At 50.0% G+C, this 18254-nt stretch overlaps 2 protein-coding genes across 12 annotated transcripts in view; one reads left to right on the top strand and one right to left on the bottom strand.

Annotated features, from left to right (window-relative positions):
* Positions 1-10029, bottom strand: part of HEMK1 (HemK methyltransferase family member 1) — a 34555-nt gene extending 24526 nt beyond the window's left edge. Inside the window, exons 1-4 of one of the 3 annotated variants that reach the window (XM_037383027.1) lie at positions 9879-10029; positions 7187-7613; positions 6621-6712; positions 3977-4070 (exon numbers count right to left, since the gene is read on the bottom strand). In XM_037383027.1, the coding sequence (XP_037238924.1) occupies positions 3977-4070; positions 6621-6712; positions 7187-7477 (477 nt within the window). In that variant the 5' untranslated portion in view covers positions 7478-7613; positions 9879-10029. Of the gene's footprint in view, positions 1-3976; positions 4071-6620; positions 6713-7186; positions 7614-9782 lie in introns of all 3 variants that reach the window. The other 2 variants (XM_037383030.1, XM_037383029.1) reach the window with 2 other exon arrangements.
* Positions 10030-10108: 79 nt separating this feature from the next.
* Positions 10109-18254, top strand: part of C4H3orf18 (chromosome 4 C3orf18 homolog) — a 27833-nt gene continuing 19687 nt past the window's right edge. For 7 of the 9 annotated variants that reach the window (XM_037383035.1, XM_037383031.1, XM_037383037.1 and 4 more), the window contains exons 1-4: positions 10109-10238; positions 13899-14289; positions 15526-15551; positions 17178-17307. In XM_037383035.1, coding sequence (XP_037238932.1) covers positions 14056-14289; positions 15526-15551; positions 17178-17307 — 390 coding nt within the window. In that variant the 5' untranslated portion in view covers positions 10109-10238; positions 13899-14055. Of the gene's footprint in view, positions 10239-11096; positions 11615-13898; positions 14290-14849; positions 15088-15525; positions 15552-17177; positions 17308-18254 lie in introns of those variants that run through there. The other 2 variants (XM_037383032.1, XM_037383040.1) reach the window with 2 other exon arrangements.

The following is an 18254-nucleotide window of genomic DNA, read 5'->3' as shown; positions in this document are numbered from 1 at the left end:
GGAAAAGGACTTTCTTCTCCATTAATACAGCGACTGAGCAACGCTGAGACAGGGGTTCTTTGACATTACAGTAATAATGACATAACAAAGATAATTCATAAGACTGAGAACATCCCTTAACTTTGACCCAAACACCTCTGCAGTGCAGGAGCCTGGCTCTGGCAGTCACACGAGGAAAGCAGGCAGGACACCGAGTTCTGCAAGCCCTTGCAAACCCACTCAGTGCTTGTAGCAGGGAGGCCAAAGCTTTGCTCACAGAGAGCAAGGTAACTGGAGGAAGGTGAGACTGCAGACAGCTTAACAAAACTCTCCTCCAACACAGTATGTCTGTGCTCACAGAAGTATCCACCAGTCCTGTATGCCAAGAAGTTACAACTGAATGGAATCAGTTCTGTTATCCCACTCTCAGAGCTTAAACAGGACCTGCTAGTTTCCTAATTTTGGCTGCCTGTCCCCTCCCCACCCAGATTCCCAAGGAACAGAAGAATAAAGCCAGATGTGCTGAAAAAATATTCCCAAGGGGAGCGAATGGGAGAGGGCTCAGCAACCAGAGAGAACTAAACAGACTACAAAAGGGCAAATTTCACATAGGGCTAAATTAAGCGAAGTGAATTTCTGTCTTTGCATGTCTGTCTCTGTCCCCAGGACTGAAACAATGCTGGTGGATTTTGTCGTACTGTGTTTAACCTCATGACATTAGTAATGCATCTGGGAGCAAAAGCCATAACCCTTCTGTCGTAACCATAAAGTGTGTCATAAAGATGGCTCCTCTTCTTTTCAAACTTTGAATCAACAAGCAGGAGCATTTGCAGAAGCTACATAAATATAACTAGGAAGCAAATTTTGCAGCTGCTTGCATATCTGCACTAACAAGTCCATTCAGGGAGTCACATTTACTCAGCCAAGGACAAGATATGCCATGTAGGTTGTGTGTGCAGTCACAGATCGGCAACTTAAACCTGGGACATCAATATTGATAAAAAATCCTAAAGAACAAGGATTATTTACAGATATTATCTGGTGAAAAGTTTCAGCACTGTTGGTTTTAAGAACACTGCAGACAAATCCTAAACAAAAAAAGAGCAACAGATGCAACTAACTTCAATATTTTTAAAAGGAGATATGTCCACTACAGTTTTATATTCCAGTGAAGTCTGGCAAAATTACTGTGATGAAACAAAACACAAGCAAACTCCAACCCAAACACATCACACAAAGCTTTGAGAGATGACCAACCTTTCCTTCCTAGCAGAAAGAAAGGATCTGGACACCAACTCACTTCGTGCAACAGGTTACACACTGTACACGGGTCCTGGAAGCAGCACATGCCTAAAGCAGCATCCTGTGTGGTGCTGCTAAATAGCTGGATCTTGTCTCCATGCTCTTCCTGTCCAAGTAATCTCCCCAGTACCACATCACAAGAAAACTCTCACACGAGCTATCATCATAAACTTCTGGCCTTCCGTAACTAATGAGCTAAAAATGTGCCTTCACAGTAAGTACCGTGACACATCAAATAAAGTTTTCCCAGAGACACAAGGTTTGGATCAAGCTGTTCATGCTACATTTGTGCACCAGGGTATGTTAAGTGGTTTCAAACACAGTGTGTTACAGAGCACTGCATTTCAGTTTGGGCCAGCAGAGATGCCTTTACCAAAATCATGCATGTGGGTGTAATTAACAGTGTTCTCAGACATGAGCCACCCTGGCTTCCACTCCACACAATAGTCCTTTGTTTGAAGCCTGGCACTGCATGGAGAGAACTGGAGCGTATCACCAGAGGAAGCCTTGACAGCAGATGTTTTACTTGCAGAACATACAAGTTCTCCCTGGTTTTAATGCTAACATTGCACCCACAAATTAATGGGGAGCTAGAGGTTGGAAATACTCTCTTGAATCAACTAGAGCAGAAATATTGTTGACAATAACAAAGCTAACCATTGCAGGGCTCCAACTCACAAAACTATTCCTTAGGACCCTATTTCCAAATTTAATCACCACAGAGTGGTCAAATTCAGACACAACAGAGAACTCGCACCTTCTCTGGACACAAGTGTTATCACTATGATTCAGGGCCCAACACACTCTCGATGAGATGCTAATGATGCCCCACCCCAAACCAAGATTCTGGTTCTGAATTTTCTTTTATAGGTTAAGATGAGAGGATGTCTAAGTAGTAGTTGTGCCGATTCCGACTAAATTGTCTGGAATAATCGTCTCTCCCCTATGGGGAAATGCTGAGCAAGTTGGGCCTGTTCAGCCTGGAGAAGAGAAGGCTGAGAGGGGATCTTATCAATGTCTACAAATATTTTCAGGGAGAGTGTCAGGAGGACGGGGCCAGGCTCTTTTCAGTGGTACCCAGTGACAGAACAAGGGGCAGTGAGCACAAATTGCAACACAAGAAGTTACTTCTGAATATGAGGAAGAACTTTTGTTTCTTTTGGGGGTGACAAAGCACTGGAACAGGCTGTCCGGAGAGGCTGTGGGGTCTCCTTCTCTGGAGATACTCAAAACAACCCTGGACATGATTCTGTGCAACTTTCTCTTGGTGAACCTGCTTTAGCAGTGGGATAGACTAGCTGATCTCCAGAGGTCCCTTCCAACCCTGACCAGTCTGTGAACACCCTCATGGATTTCAGTAGCACTGTTCTTCAAAGGGCACAACAGAAGCACAGGCTGCCTTTGCCTTTTAACTTTTGTGTAATAAAAGGTGTCAGATGAAGGATTCTGCAGACTGCATCCTCTATTGAGCTGCTGCTTTCTTCATACATTCCCAATACCATCCCTTCCCCATAAAAAGCAAAGGTGGCCTTCCCATCTTTAAAGCTCATTCAGTCCTCGGCATCTCTTCTGACACTGTCAGTAGGGAACATTCTGTCTGAAAGAGCTTCTTCATTCTTTTTACAACATGGGCCCCTACTTATAGAGTCCTGAGCAGAGAGGGCTGCCCACATATTACAATAGTCATCAAGCAGCAGGCAGATGACTGAAGAAATGACTATTAGACTGAAACAGGTTTAAGCTTCTGGGACTCCTAAATAACAAGCTATGGAGATCATTGTAACTCTAAAACTTCACACAGGCTCCAAAAGAAAATAAATTCTCAGAATTTTTTTTTAAAAAAAACAATCAAACAAAACCAAAAACCCACAACCAACTCAAAACCCTCAAAAAACCTAAAACCTCCTGAGAACTAGTAAACAGAAACCTCCTGGGGACCAGTAAACAGAAAGACTTCCTTGATAAGATGGTCCATGAGCTGAAAGCTAGGCTACTGTAAGGGAAATTGTCACCATGTAGTTCTCAGGCTTTTCTCTAGCAGCAGCAACATTGGGGAAAATGGAGTTTTAACTTGATCGTGAATGGCTGTCCTTTACATTCTTACAACTGACATTTATATTTAATTCCAGCCCAGGTCAGAACTTACCCTTCAGTTTCCAGTCTTTGTCCAGAAACCACTGTGGAGCCATCAGACAGGCAGTAGGTGCCATTTCCTACCAGCCTGCACTGTTTTAGTCTGCACATGGACAAACAAGCTCTCTGGAGTCCATCACCATTTTCCAGTAGCAGCTTTCTACTACTGCAGGATTTTGCTAACAATCTTTGGACAACTTCTGAGATTATTACCCTTGTATCAAAGTACTAAGCCACTGGGATACAGCAGTATGGGTTTTGAACTTCTAGGAGTCATTACTATACTAGAAATAAGGAAAGAAAGCCAAGTCCTTCCATTAATGAAGATGGATGTCTGTGTAATTAAGCGATATGCTAGCTTGCAACATCTCTCACTCTGAGCCAGGAGGTGAAGTTCAACAGCACTGGTTCCAGTTCACAAGCTTAGAATCCCCCTCTGTTCTAAAAGAAGTGATCTGACCTACTCATCACTACAATCTCACGATACACTGGGCACCTTCACAGCAATGCGATGTAATTTACAGATTCAAGCCTGCCCCTTCCTGGTTCCCCACATTCATACCTCTGTTTCAGGCCGAGGAATAAATACTGGGGGTCTCATCTTCAGAGTCAGGTCCTGAAAGTCCCACTCACCAAGAACATACTGCACCGGCATTCTGTGGCAGGCAAAAAGCAAGCACGAACACTTTAGGACTACACTCTGTAACACAGAACAGCTCTCAATACCATGCTTACCTCATTACTAACCACATAACCCTTAGGGTGAGCACCTAGACACCACCACAGCTCTCAGCTTCATGTGCAACACACACGTGCACTCTAAGGAAGCTGCAGGAGCTCCATTCCCACAGGAGTTTGTCATAAAATGCTGGACTCTGGGAACTACAGGCCAGTCAGCCTCACCTTGATACTGGGGAAAGTGATGGATCAAGTTGTTTCCAAACATACCAAGTACAAGAAGGTGACTGGGAGTAGTCAGCATGGATTTATAAAGGGGAAATCTTTCCTGACCGGCCTGACAGCCACTCGTGACACAACGACTAGCTCAGCGCATGAGAGAATAATCTGTTTATCTTGACTTTCCTAAGGGTTTTCATACTGTCTCGCCTAACATCATCATATACAAGCTGATGATATATGGACTAGATAAACGAAGTAGACTGAAAACTGACCACACTGGCAGGCTCTGAGGACTATGTTCAGCAGCACAAAGTCCAGCTGAAGGCCAGTCACTACTGGAGCACCCCTGGAGTCAACAGTGGGGCCAATATAGCATAACACTTTCATTAATAATCTTGATGAAGGGACAGAGAGCACCCTTGGCATGTCTGCAGGTGACAGAAAATTAAGAGGAGTTGTTAATAGACCAGATGGATGTGCTACTTTTCAGAGGGACCTCAGGAGGCTGGAAAAATGTGCTGACAGGAACCTCATACAATTCAGCACAGTAATGCGAAGTCTTAAAAACTGAGGAGGAATAACCCCATGCACCAGTATGGGCTGGGGGCCAAACAGCTGGACAGTGGCCCTGCAGAGAAGGCCCTGGGGATCGGGTGGACATGCTGACCATGAGCCAGCAATGTGCCCTTGCAACAAAGGCAGTCAGTGGCTTCTTGGGCTGCATTAGGCAGAGCGTTGCCAGACGGTCGAGGGAGGGGATCCTTCCCCTCTATTCAGTGCTGGTAGGAAATATCTGGGGTGCTGGGCTCCAAGTATAGGAAAGACATGGACATACTGGAGTAAGTCCAGTAAATGGTCATTAAGATGATTAAGGGATTGGAACACCTGACATACAAGGAGAGAGACTGGGACAGTTTAGCCTTGAGAAGGGAAGGCTCAGGCAGGGGTGAGGGGCGAGGGACAGGGGAAGGAAATCTCAACAATAACAACATGTATCTGGTGAGATGGAGTAAAGACGGCAGAGCCTGACTTTCTTCAGTGATGTCTAGTGAAAAGACAGGCAAAGGGCACAGACTGAAATATAGAAAAGTCCATTCAAACCTAATAATCACCAGCACCTCCCCCCACCTGTTATTTTTTTCTCCATTCCAAACACCGTGAGGGTAGCCAGCCACTGGAACAGGCTGTCCAGAGAGGTTGTATAGTATCTGTCTTTGGATATATTAAGAACCAAATTGGGCATGACCCTCAACAACTTGCTCTAGCTGATCCTGCTATGAGCAGGGGTGGTGGACTAGACTTCCAAAGCTCCCAGTCAGCATTCATGATTCCATGACTCTGTGAAGTTATGGTGCCTCACAGCGGCTGAAATTGTGGCCTCAATCTGCTGTTTCTACATGAAGAAGTGACGTATCTGTTGCAATCTTAACAGCACTTAAGTCAGAGCAATTTGCAAGTCAGACAGCCCTGGGAATTTTGCATTTCTGCTCCTAACACAAGAATCCAGAGCAGCAGGAAAATTTCAGTGAAGACACTCAAATCCTGCAAACAGTAACCACTGCTAACACTCTGCCTCCCTGAGAAACCTTCACATCCTATTCTGTGTAAGTCGTGGCAAGATTAACCCACACAGCAAAACAAGGATCCACATCATAACCACACTCTTGTAAACAAGCAGAAGGATGCCACCTCCAAATGTATTCTGAAGCATCTCTCATCCTTCTCAATGATCCAAGTTCCTGAATATTTCCTCTCCCCACACACTACTCCCTAGGTCCACCTTGATTACAGGTAGCTCCTTCACACCAAACCCATCCAAGTTTTGCGCTAAGAGAACCCCTCACACAGAGTAAGCAAATGGAGGCCAAATGGAGACCAAAGCTTCATCAGCCATGGATACCTCTAAACACCAGGGAAACCCCTCTGCAGACAAAGCCTAGAAAGAAAAGCACAACACCACCACAGACCAGTATACGACTGGCAGCTGAAGAGGGCGCTGAATCAGACAGAAGGGACCAAGGCTAAATTTTGTTAGCACAGAAGATCTTAATGAAAATGTACTCAACTCAGAGCCAATACTGCCAGTTTCCTACTCCTCTCTGCTCCCAGACAGACAGGTGGTTTGCAACCTGACAGCAACAGCAAGTGCCCATCCCTTGAGCCACCATGAGAGACAAACACAATACTGTTACTTGAACACATCAGCTGCTAATTCTCTTCTGCCTTCCCTCTTCCACTGGTCTTCTGGCTGCGTTAAGACTGAAGGAAAACCCTCCAAAGGAATGACTGTAAGAGAATGCTCCTACCTTTCTAGTCGCTTGTTGCTCAGCTGCTGGATTTGCTCCTGCTGCACTGCTGTAAGTGGAGTATGCAGGCTTTTGGAATTCAAGCTCTGAAACTGAAAGACAAGGTCACTTTAAAACCTGCCTACTTGTGCCACTTGAGTGTCCTCTGCACCCTCCCAAGGGCATCCTCCAGGGAGACCCCGTATGCTGACAAACAGGTATGCCTGGCACTGTTGGAAACCACAAATGATTAGGAGAACCTATTGGCATGTTTAAAAACAGACCTAGACAACTGTTCTGCTACTTTTCAGGGCTCAGAATAAGTAGTAAGATTAAGAATCATTCCACCAAGCAAGTCAGGGTACAGTGTGGGCATATATGTCATGGGTCATATTTCAGTCTCTGCAGAAGAGGGCATTTAAGAGACCCCAGGGTGTTCTGCTGGCATTAATAAACCATGCCTCACTGCCATCTAAGGAAGGGAAAGTTGCTCTACTTCCTGTGAGATAAAAAGAAAGGTAAGGGATTCAAGCAAAGTGACAAAGTGAGAAGCACACGCAGACCTTGTTCTTTTCCTATTACTTAACTGTTTTTGCTCCCAGGGCAAATGACACAATATATTCACTGGATTCACGTGCTTCAGGGATCCCATTTGTCTCGAACACCTTCTGCCAGTAGTTCACCACATCAGTGGCAGTCACAAACCCAGGTCTTGTGCTGCAGTTCTGCCTCAGAGATGACTGCTTTGGACTGAGGATAGGACCTTGACTTTGACTCAATCTCCCTGGCACGCACTGAGGTGCAAGACCCAGCAACCTCCTGAGCAGTGGGTGGCTGAGGCATCGCATTGTGGCAAAATCAGTTCCTGGCTTCAACATGTGTTCCTTGTTGCCATCAGCTAATTTAGTCAGTGCTGAGACTCACAGGCCAATGTTGTGAAGCACCAGCTGACCACAGTCAGTAGATCCTCCTCAGGGCAGCAAGAAAACGGCACTAGTTTGCAGCTCTTCTGGTCTAGAAAAAGAGACAAGAGTACAGCCTGAATCCCTCGGCCTGGCAAATCGCAGGTTCCCCTGACAGAACGCAGACTGCTTGCCCTAATCCCAGTCCACAGGTACAAAACCAATTACTTGCACCCTAAGAGTAACAAAGGATTACCCCAAGAAAAGACTTGGGTGACAGCTAACCAGCTCTGCCACTGCAATACATTTCTCTGCAGAGCTGCCCATCTCCACAGGCCAGAGCTACCAGGAGGCCAGTCTGGGCCCATGGCAGGGCAGAAGCGAATGCGCCTACACACAGGCACAACACTCCCACCTGTTCCTGGTCCCAGAAAGCCACAAACAGGCCAGCCTTCAGCTCCAGCACTTGGTGCTCTATCCCATGAGTGGGTCACCCTGGTTCCCTGAAGGAAGGCTTTCAGTCTCTCCTGGATTCTTTCCTTTACTCCCCTCTCTGGTCATAAACCACAAGTCCTAGGTTAGTGGGTGGGCTCACAGAAGCCCTTGACTTCATAGGTCAAGGATCTTCCCCACTGTCACCATCCCTGGAGAGCAGACAAGGGGCCACAGAGCCAGTGCTGAACTGTTAAGAGCAGAGGAAGGCGAAAAGCTCACAGGGCACAACTAAAGGGAAGAGAAACACCTGAAAGATACAAAGACCAGAAAAGGCAAACCCTGCCAAAGGGAGGTCAGTCTCTTAAAGGAGAGAACAAGCAGAGCCAGACAGAGAAGGAAGTAAGACTAGATGCCTGCAGGAGACAAAGTAGATGAAACTTTACAAAACAGCTGCTGTGTATCACACTTGGAACTGTGAGAGACAAACAGAACACCAACCCCACTTTCCTGCTGTGATCCAATAGAAAGAAGGGTGCCCCTCCCTCCTGACTCACAGTCCCTGGGAGCCATTGTGGGTTTCCCTGAGCACCCATTCCCAGTCCTCTATGGATGGCTGGTTTTCATCACTATCTCAGAGAGGCCACAACCTCCCCTCCTCCAATTCCTCCAGAAAACAACCACACAAACAAATAAATACCTCCCCCAAGCTGCAGGCAGCACCCAGGGTGGATGCTGCCCTGGAGGAATGCTGCTGCAGGGAGATCTGGGGAGGCTGGGTCAGCTCCCACCTTGGCAGATGCTGGCACTGAACCACTGCAGCAGCCCTGGACCCTGTTGCATGGGACACCCGCACAAGCAGCTGCATGGGGCCTGCCCTGCTCTTTCTGCAGTGAAACTGGAAAGAGTCAGGCCTCTACTGTCCTCCTTTGCAAAATCAAACCAGAGCCCTGGGAAGCAACAAAGGGAATACCCTGCAGCAAAGATCTCCAGATTGGCTTACCTGCTACCTCCTGGCAAAGGGGCAGGTGCTCGAATAGCCTAAGGATCCCCTTCGTATCAACTTTGTTACCCCCAGCAGATAGATAAGCAGCCCCTATAAGGCCTTCCTTTTATGTTACACATAAGCAGTCTGACAACTGTAGTCTTTACCAGAGCAGCTCCCCACTCCAAGGCCCTGTTTTGATGATACTGCCACAAGAGGAACACTAAAGGAATAAAACATTAACCGTTACTGTTGTTAGGGAGTCAGATAAGACTTTAATTGGCCATGACTGGAACAATGCTGCCACTACTGTCACAATTAATAAAGCCCAGCTGCGGATGCAAGGTCCCTGCCAAGAACAGTGACTGTGTGCTACTTCTCAGTGCAAATACCTGTGTGCACGCAGGTAGGGAACACATATTCTTTTCCCCCTGCAGGTCTGTGGTTTGGTCTATTTGACCCACAGTTCCCCATTCACTTAGTCCAACACGTGCACTGGAGCCGCCGAAAGGCACGGCCTGCCCGGCTCCCGGCACCTGCCCCACGCTCCTCGTCCCGCCCGCAGGCTCGGGCAGGAGCTGGCGCTGCGCTGCACAAGCCGACACCATCCGCCACTAGGGCGGCGGGCGGCAGCACCGGGACAGCGGGCACAGCCTCGCCGGCCGCACCAGGGGGGCAGCGGGCACAAGCCCCCCACTCGCCAGCCGGGCGGCTGCCCGCCCACGCCTCAGTTCCACTGACTGGGCGTCTCTGCGGCGGTAACGAGCCCCACAGCCCACCGCCGGCACCGCAGCCCGGCCTTCCTTCAAGCCACCCCCCAGCCTTCCCTGCAGACGCAATACCCGGCCGCGGCGGGCGGCCCACCTGGCCTGCACCACGCCACGGGGCCCCTTCACCTGGGGGGGGTGGCGGGTCCGGGGGCCCCTCAGAGGCGAGCGCGCCCGCACAGCGACGTCTCACCTCATGGCTACCGCCACCGGCCGAGCTAGAGACACGGCCGGGGCCGGGGGAAGCGGCCTCCCGCCCCGCAGCCTGCGGTGGGGACTCGAGGAAGGGCTGTGGGGAGCACGGCCGAGACGCTCCCACCACTCACTGAGCGCATGAGTGACAGGCGCAGTGGCCAACTGCGAGCCGAGCCCTGCGGGGGCCGGCGAATCGCCTGGGGCGCGGCGGGGCGGGGCGGGCGGCCGAGCGGCGGTGTGGCGGAGCTGAGCGGCCCGGCGCGGCCCGGCCTGCCCCCCGCGGGCAGCGCGGCCCCCCGCCGGCCCCACCGCCAGCGGCGCTCCGGGGGGACCCGGACGCCTCAGCGGGGAGCGCTCAGTAAGTGCCGGCCCCGGAGAGCCGGGAGCACTAGCCGCCCCGGCGGGTGGGGCGCGGCGCTGAAACGCGGCTGCCTCCGGGGAGGGGCGCGGCGGCGGCGGGCTGGGCCATCGGGGGTCTCTGGCCGTCCTGTCCCGCCGGGCTGCGGGCGCAGGCGAGGGCTGCCGCGGCCTGTCGGTGACGGGGAAGGGCGGGCGGCGGGCGGCGGCCGCGCGCCGCGCTGTACCCGGCCCCGTCTCTGTGCCTGCCGCCCCGGCGAGGCCCGCCCAGCCCGGCCGGGCGAGGCGCGGCGCAGCGCTGCGGGCGGAGCGGAGCGAGCGGTGGGAGTCGGCTGCCAGCCCCGGGACCGCTCCCACGCCGCCGGCGGAGCGTGTCGGAGCGGGAGGGGCCGCGCAACCCGTTACCCGCCTGGAAGCGGCTCCCCGGGACGGCGAACGTGCGGCCTCCCGCAGGGACGGCGCGCCCCGCCGCTGCGGGCCCACTCTGCCCGGGAAGGCCGCGGGCGCGGGGCGGCCGGTGCGCAGCCGGAGGAGCGGTGGCGCGCCCGGGGAGCGCCCCGCGCTGGTGCCCGGGCGGGACGGGGCCGTGGCACGGCGGCGGCAGCAGGAGGGTGGCGGACGAGGCGCTCCGGGACGGCGGGCACAGGTGGCTGGGCGACTCCCCCAGCCCGGGGCTGCCCCAGCCCGCTGGGCCCTGGAGCGGGGGGGAGAAGCCCCCGGTTCCCGCTCGCAGCGGGAAGCCAGATCCCATAGGCGACAGCAGCCCTGTGCCGCCTGCCTTGTGGAATGGCTGGAGACACTTCATCTTTGTGAAGTAAAGCAGAAAAAATACTAGTTGTTATTTGCCTTCTTCATCCAGAGACCCCGCGACCCATCTTCATCCCCGTGACACAAACCTCTATTCCTGTCATACCCAAGAGGAAGCTGCAGCGTTAAACCCAAGACTCAAAAAGCCAGCAGCCTCAGGCTACTGCCCGACATGATGTTCTGCATCTCAGAGGTGCTGGCCACCACAGCATCTATCAGAAACCAGTTTGGAAATGCTGTCGTAGGGGAGAATCAAATGTGCTCTCCTTATTCCCAGACCCAGCAGAGCCCAGCACAGAGCGGTCCTGGCTGTGTGAGAAGCTCTGTTGGTGCAGGCAATGGAAGAATGCCAGCTCGCAGCAGTTGAGGATCTGGTTCCTCTTCTGTTCTATTTGTGCATGGACTATGCTGAAACCCACCAGCAATAGGTAGTAGCTGTCCCTGGCCCTAGAGCAGCCATCAGAGACTTGGAGTGTACCCAGCCTGCAGATCAAACTTCCAGCACCAGGATGACAACTGGGAAAGTGGTGGGAAAGATCATCATCATCATCTGCCCCTGGCTCTACCATTGTAAGCTGTGGGCCCTGAGCCATAATTGCAGTCAGCCTCCCCATCTGCCCCTCTGCAACCTAGACCAGAAGGGGCTTGGGAACAGCAATACCCTCATTTGGACCTGGACCTGGAGGTTGTCTAAGCCATGTCAGAAACCTTTCATACATGACTGCTTTTAGAGCTAGGTCTCTGGGCTTGGGAATCCTTCAGCATAGACAGGACCCTGAAAGCATGAACAAGAGCCTCTGTTCCCACCAGACCAGATTTTCAGCTGGCTAATTTTAAACTAGCCAGTGCATAGCAGCACAGCGTGTGGTCCATACAAAAGGGTTCTTTCCCAAAGGCTTGGTATCAGCTTCACCATCCAAGTTCCAGTGGTTTTCCAAAGCTGACCACCATATTGAGGTGAAGGCATAACCCATTTTGTTTCCAAAATTCAGGAGCTGTTCGAGATCACAAGCCGTACTTTGCAAAGCCCTTGGGCCTGCTTCACTCCTTTCACTTAGGCTCTTTTTCCACTTTTTGTTTCCTTGATGGTGGCTTTTAAAAAAAATGTGAATTATCATCATTGAGAGTTTCCCTGAACAGCACAGTCAGTGATTCTCTCTGGGCAGCTGCTTGGTCTGCCCAGTACCTGCTCAACAGTTCCTTCCTTTTCCCTGCTGGGCTGTAGCTGCTGCTGCTGCTATTGTGGCACTCAGATTTCAAATTTGCCATCTTTGTGCCCTAGTGTCCACTACACTTGAGCTCCAGTGTGGTCAGCAATGGCTGGGGAAATCCAGGTGCCACATGGTTTAAACTAGGCGTGCACAGTTTGGTGGTCAGTGAAGGCTGCAATGAACTTGTGTCTCAGCATGGTGTTAGGTGGGACCTGACCGGAACTGCCATCTTCACGTTCCTCTAGAAACTCACGGGAGTTTGACAGCTCACACAGTCTCCCAGGCACTTCAAAATCCCCCAGCAACTCGTGCTTCACAAAGTTGCTCACAGGGAGCTGTGAGACAGATCCTGCATGTGTGCTGAGAAACGTACCTGCTCAGGGAGATGCAGGACAAGTGCTGTCTGAGTCGAGGTGGCTACTCCAGCTGCGGACTGACCACAGAGCAGCCTGGTACTGTTCGTCTGGTATGATTTCTCTGCCTCGGTTGTTAGTGACAGATGTTAATCATGCTGCTTAATGCAGTTATGGACAGCGGTAAGGCATCACAGTAATGGGAGCTGCACAGTAACCTTGCCTAGAACAGAACAGAGTGGAGCAGAACAATGGCTCATTTCTCTTTGCAGACACATCTTTTCCATTCAGAGCTCATTAACCCCTGTCCCCCTGCTGCATTCTAGTCCAGACATGTTATATCTGCTAAACTGCTGAGGAATTATCAGAGGACTGCTACAGTAGTTCTTGGGGTTGTCATTGCTCTGGTCCAGAGGTAGCTGCATTTTCGCAGAAAGAGTTGCTGAACTAACGTTATAGGCAGTGATTTTATAAACACAGTTGTGCAAATGCTTCCCATAGGATCATCCCATGGTGTTTTGCAACTCCTGATGATTTGCGCAATAGAAGCATGAAGCAATTAAGCCTTTCATGTTTTCAGCATGAATAGATGTATCAAATTTCACAACTCATACAAAATTGGACTAATTTAAAAATTAATATTGATAATCAGCAGTGCATGACTAAGCTTGAGTGTGTGCTTTCATGAGGGACTTGAAAAATACTCACTGTCTGTAGTAGCAGATGGGGGACCAGTGTAAGGAAGTGCCTTTCCGGGGTGCATGGGATGAAGGAATGTGGGGCAACGGAGAGTGCAGTGACTGGATAGACCAGTGACTACCACAACAGGGAAGTCCAACTTCAGATTCAATAACATTCTGAGATATGGATGCCTCATGGCTGAGTGTTGTTTTATTGGACGTGTTCCCACTGATAAGGGTATCCATGTAACTTTCCAAAAATGAAAAACGAGACAGAAGCAGGAAAATGCTGTATCTGCAGATAGAGGCCGCCTGCCTCAGCCTGAAGCAGAACAAAGGCAGGGGTTCTGAGGCTGTCCCCACATCGGTCTGCCAAGTGCCTGCAAGGAGGCAGAGCTGAAGCAGCAAGGGGAGAGTGTATCACTGATTTCAAATGGATCGGGCATGACTCTGGGGGCTCTCAGTACCCCTGAAAAATCTTTTTCTTATTTTGAGTGGGCATCTGTGAGCTGTTCTCAAAAGCTGTACCAGTGAATCAGGAAACTTTGGAAAAGGTTGTGCCTGTCTCTTAAGAGCTCTGCACTGTTCATTTGTTCTCATTCTTTCCTAGGCTGAAACAAGTGTGGTTCCTATGAAGAAAAATCATCAGTGATGATGCTACAGGAGGTCTCACATGAGGGTCCTTGATACGAAGGGCAGCTTTCTACTTATGTAGCTGATGGGTGAGGACAACAGGTTGGTGAAAGGAGCTACCAAGAGCTGGCAGGATGAGTTACAGCTCACCCTCTATACATGATGTGTATCACAGCAGCACCACCACAGCCAAGCCAGGCACAGGCACAACTCTGGATGTGACTGTACCAGAAACAGCTACCATAAGCCCTGAGACTACCAGTTTCAACAGCACCAAAATCCCAGACGTGGCTAGCACCGGACCCGGCATGAGCACAATGCTGCTGTCCTTTGGGATCATTACCGTGATTGGGTTGGCTGTAGCTATGGTAAGAGAGGCCTGCTAAATATTTCTCTCTCTGTTGAGGATGGAGGGTGGCAAAGGGGCTCTAGGACTGATGGAAGCCATATGTGGTATCAGTATTTATTTTTAATAGCAGTAGGAAGTTTGGTTAAAAGAATGCAAAGCAGATTCTGTTCTGACTTGTTAAGTGGAACAGCTGCATTGATTTAAACCTTGTCAACACAGGGGCCCTGCAAGAAAGTTCATCCAAATTCAAGTTTTAAAGCAGACTGTTGAAACCACATTAATCTCCCCTGTGGACATTTGAATTTTTGAATTAAAGCGGCCTGAATCCATTTTAGCTGGACTCATTCTGGACTGCATTCCCAAGGTTCTGCTTGCTGGATATCAGCAAAGTACTTGAGATTTTCCTGCATAACTAACCTTGCTGTTAATGCTGTAGGCAGCAGCTTTCAGAAACTGTAGTTCTGGGCTTGACACAGGCAATGCAAGTGCTGCAGTTCTTCTTCTGATATGTAACCAGATCATTTACCTGCCAACAGAGAACAGAAGGTAGCAGCAAGCTCCCATTCCTCATATGAGGAAGGGCTTCACTAATACAACCATCAGAGGAGCCTACAGAAAGGGACTACTGCAAAATTGCATTGCAGACCCGAGGAGGAGTTTTTCCAAAAGCCCCTAAGAGAACCTGGAAACATTATCCTGGAAACGGTCCTAAGTTCCCAAGAGCAACACCCAGCGTTCGTAGTTCTCAGAACAAGGCTCTGGAGGCCAAAAGCCTCACTTCCTTCCCAGCACAGCCACTCTTACTGGCTGACATGAGGCAAGTCACTGAGCATGCCCTCTTTGCTTCTTCCCTTTATACTGGGGAGGGGGTAACAGCACTTCCATGCTGTAGGAAATCTACAGATGATGAAAGGTTCTTCATCCACTCTTAAATTGCCACACATGTCCTGCAGCCACCAGAAATGTGCTGAACTACACCTAGTAATAATACACCTAATACTCTTACTACTACTAACACGCCTAATAACACGCCACTCGAGCACGTAAGTGTCAGACATGATGTGCTACCAAGCTTACACTGATGCACATGAAAATTCATTTTTGGTTGCCACTTCTCCCTTCCCCCTGCTTTGGTGTGCAGTGACACCAGACTTGCTACACCTCCTTTCTCTGTGCCCTGTGCCCAAAATTTCTCTTCTCAGCTGTTCCCCATCCTACTGTGACTGTTATAATGATGGTTTTCTTTCTCCCTCAGGTTCTGTATATCAGGAAGAGGAAGAGGTAAGTAACGTCTATTGCTGGCTGAAGGAAGCTCAGTACTTCAAAATGCAGAGAGAACTAGGAAGGAGACAGGAAGATGGGGAGAGTGTGAGGGATGGCTGTCTGAGAACAAACCTACAGGGATTCAGCTGTGTGTGAATGAGGCAGGGGTAGGGACACTGCACTCCTAATACTGGGCCACCTTCAAACATCAGAGCTTCAGAGGCTCCCGCACAGCTTTGGCAAGGAAAACATGGTTGAGCAGGAGGTTAGCCTGCAAACTCTTCATGCTTCATCTGTGAGATATGCTAAAACAGAGGAGAGTGTAATGAGCGTGTAAAGAAGCTGGGAACCTTTGCATGAGAGGTGTGGATCTCACATTTCAGCCATTCCCAGATCCCCGTTTTCCAAGACCCTGGGCCAATGACACTGGCCTTGCAAGGCTGAAGGCCTCTTTAGCTGCAGTCACAGCAACTGGCAGTAGCATAGTGCAGAGATGCAGCCTTCTAGCCTTAGTGTTAATTTCCTTGTTAAGCTTGCTGAAAATAGAGAGGAGAGCAGCATGCAGGGAGACACACATCTTGATTCTTCTGTTTCTGACAGCAGAGGCTGGTGAAGATCCATTAGATGTGGTACCTCCCCCCTGCCTGACCTTGTGGCAGGCCTGGCATGGCCATGGGCTTTGAAGAAGTGCTGCTGCCCACTGTAAAATTTCCAAGCCAGACCCTGAATCCCAGATCTGGGTACTGCCATAGTAGCAGCTAATGCTTGGCCTATTAACATAGTGCTGCTGGAGATAATGGTTGTGTTGGCAAACCTGTGTAGAAGCAGGGAGGGAATGTGTCATCCTAACAATTGCCAAAATAGATATTTGTGGTGACACTGCCAGTAACTGCTTGTGTGTTTCCCTGCCCCACCGCCCAAAACTCAGCTACAGCCTAAGGCAGGGCTTAGTGTTTTCACAAGAGCATGCCCACCCATCCGTCCTCCACCTCTGAGCTGCCCAGTAGTTAGGGAGACCCACTGGGGTAGTACTTTATAGCTCTGTCACTTGGAGCAATGATAGAAGAGTAAGAACAGTCTGTCCACAGGCATCAACCTCCTATGAGAAACTCTCTTTCCTGTTTTCTATTTATTATTTTCTATTTTTATGTACTTCAACCCCAGAGTTAAAGTACTGCTCTTAGACCACTGGAGCTAGAAGTGGACTTTTGCTGGCAGACATGGTGTGACGTCGCAGGACAGGCTGTTGTGTATAGAAGGAAGGGGAGGTCACAAAATGCCTAGCCAGTATGTTCCACCATCTCTTTTGTCCCACCACATAAAGCTTGGTATTTTAAGGTCTGCAGGAACTTAAATCCCTGTCTGATTCCTCTATTCATAATGCCTGCTAACATAGATTAGTGATGGCAATTAATCCCTGTAACTGCACTCTGGGTATCTTCCACTACTGCCAGCTATGTGTAGTAGGTTCTTATCCTCATCTCTGTGGGACAGGACATAATCCTTATCCAGCAAGAGCAATATGAGCAGAATCCCTGCACAGGAGGAGAAATAGGCTGCAGATAGCCTCAGCAGTGAGGTGGGGAAGGCAGCCTGAGCACCTGTCCTCCTCAGCCAACCCTTTCTCTTCCCTCCCATGGGCAGGCTGGAGAAGTTACGGCACCAGCTCATGCCCATGTACAACTTTGATCCCACTGAGGAACAGGATGAACTGGAGCAGGAGCTGCTGGAACACGGGCGAGATGCAGCATCTTCCCAGGCATCGCAGAACAAGGTAGGCATCAGGGACCAGTGAGTCTGTTACTACAACCACTGGCACCTGCACTGTTTTTGTTACAGAGTCAAAACATTGTAGGATTGTAGAGTAAGTAAACCATGTCAGACTTCAGGAGGACTTTGCCCATCTCTGCCAGCCCTGGAGATACAGGGGTTGAGCATTCTGGAGTGCTTAGGATGGACTGAAGAGTCAGGCAAGTAGGACAAAGAGCCTGAGGAGGCAAAGCACTGGCTCTGCTCAACTAGGAGAGAGAAAAGAACAACTTCAGTAATTAAGGGCAAGTTTACTACAGTTTACTGCCCAGGGCACCACAAGGGAGCAGTAGGATGATGAATGCCGTTTTCTGGGAGATGGGCTTCAGTGCCTACAAGGCACTGAGGCTCCTTTGCCCTGGCCCTGAAAAGCAAGTAATTTCCACCCAGTTTTAAGGTATCCCTGCTTTGCCCAAGGACTTAAGTATGGAACAAGGCCTTGCTGAGGGAAAGCCTGTAGTAACAGCTTACTGTGCTGCGAGCCCTGAAGAACGCAAGCAGAAAGCCTGCACGTTGTTGTGGCATGGCACATCTGGTCTTCTCACCAGCACCTCCAGGCCAACCCTGCTGGGCACAGAGCAGTGTGGCTCAGAAAGAGAAAAGGGAGGAGAGTTCTCCATTTGAATTTGGGGAGAGGGGAAGGCAGCTTTGCTTTGACCCCTCCCAAGTGTTCAAAAGCATGCAGTATGCTGCAAAATGACAGGGTCCTCAGAGACCACTGACTTGCTACTTGTGAGTTAGGAAAGAGCCTGATAGCTTGGCCAGTTGTTTTTGGTTAATAAATCTTTTGTCAAAGACCCATCTGGACATCTCCTTCCCCCATCTTCAAGAGGTAGGAGAAACAGGGAAGAAGGGCTTCTCACCATCGTTTGCAGCCACCTTCACAGTGTTTTCTGTTTCCTTTGTCACCGC

The sequence above is a fragment of the Falco rusticolus genome, chromosome 4, assembly GCF_015220075.1.
Source record: "Falco rusticolus isolate bFalRus1 chromosome 4, bFalRus1.pri, whole genome shotgun sequence".
Taxonomy (NCBI): Eukaryota; Metazoa; Chordata; class Aves; order Falconiformes; family Falconidae; genus Falco; species Falco rusticolus.
Note: the sequence above shows the minus strand (reverse complement) of the source record. Positions and strands in the feature narration are given on the sequence as shown.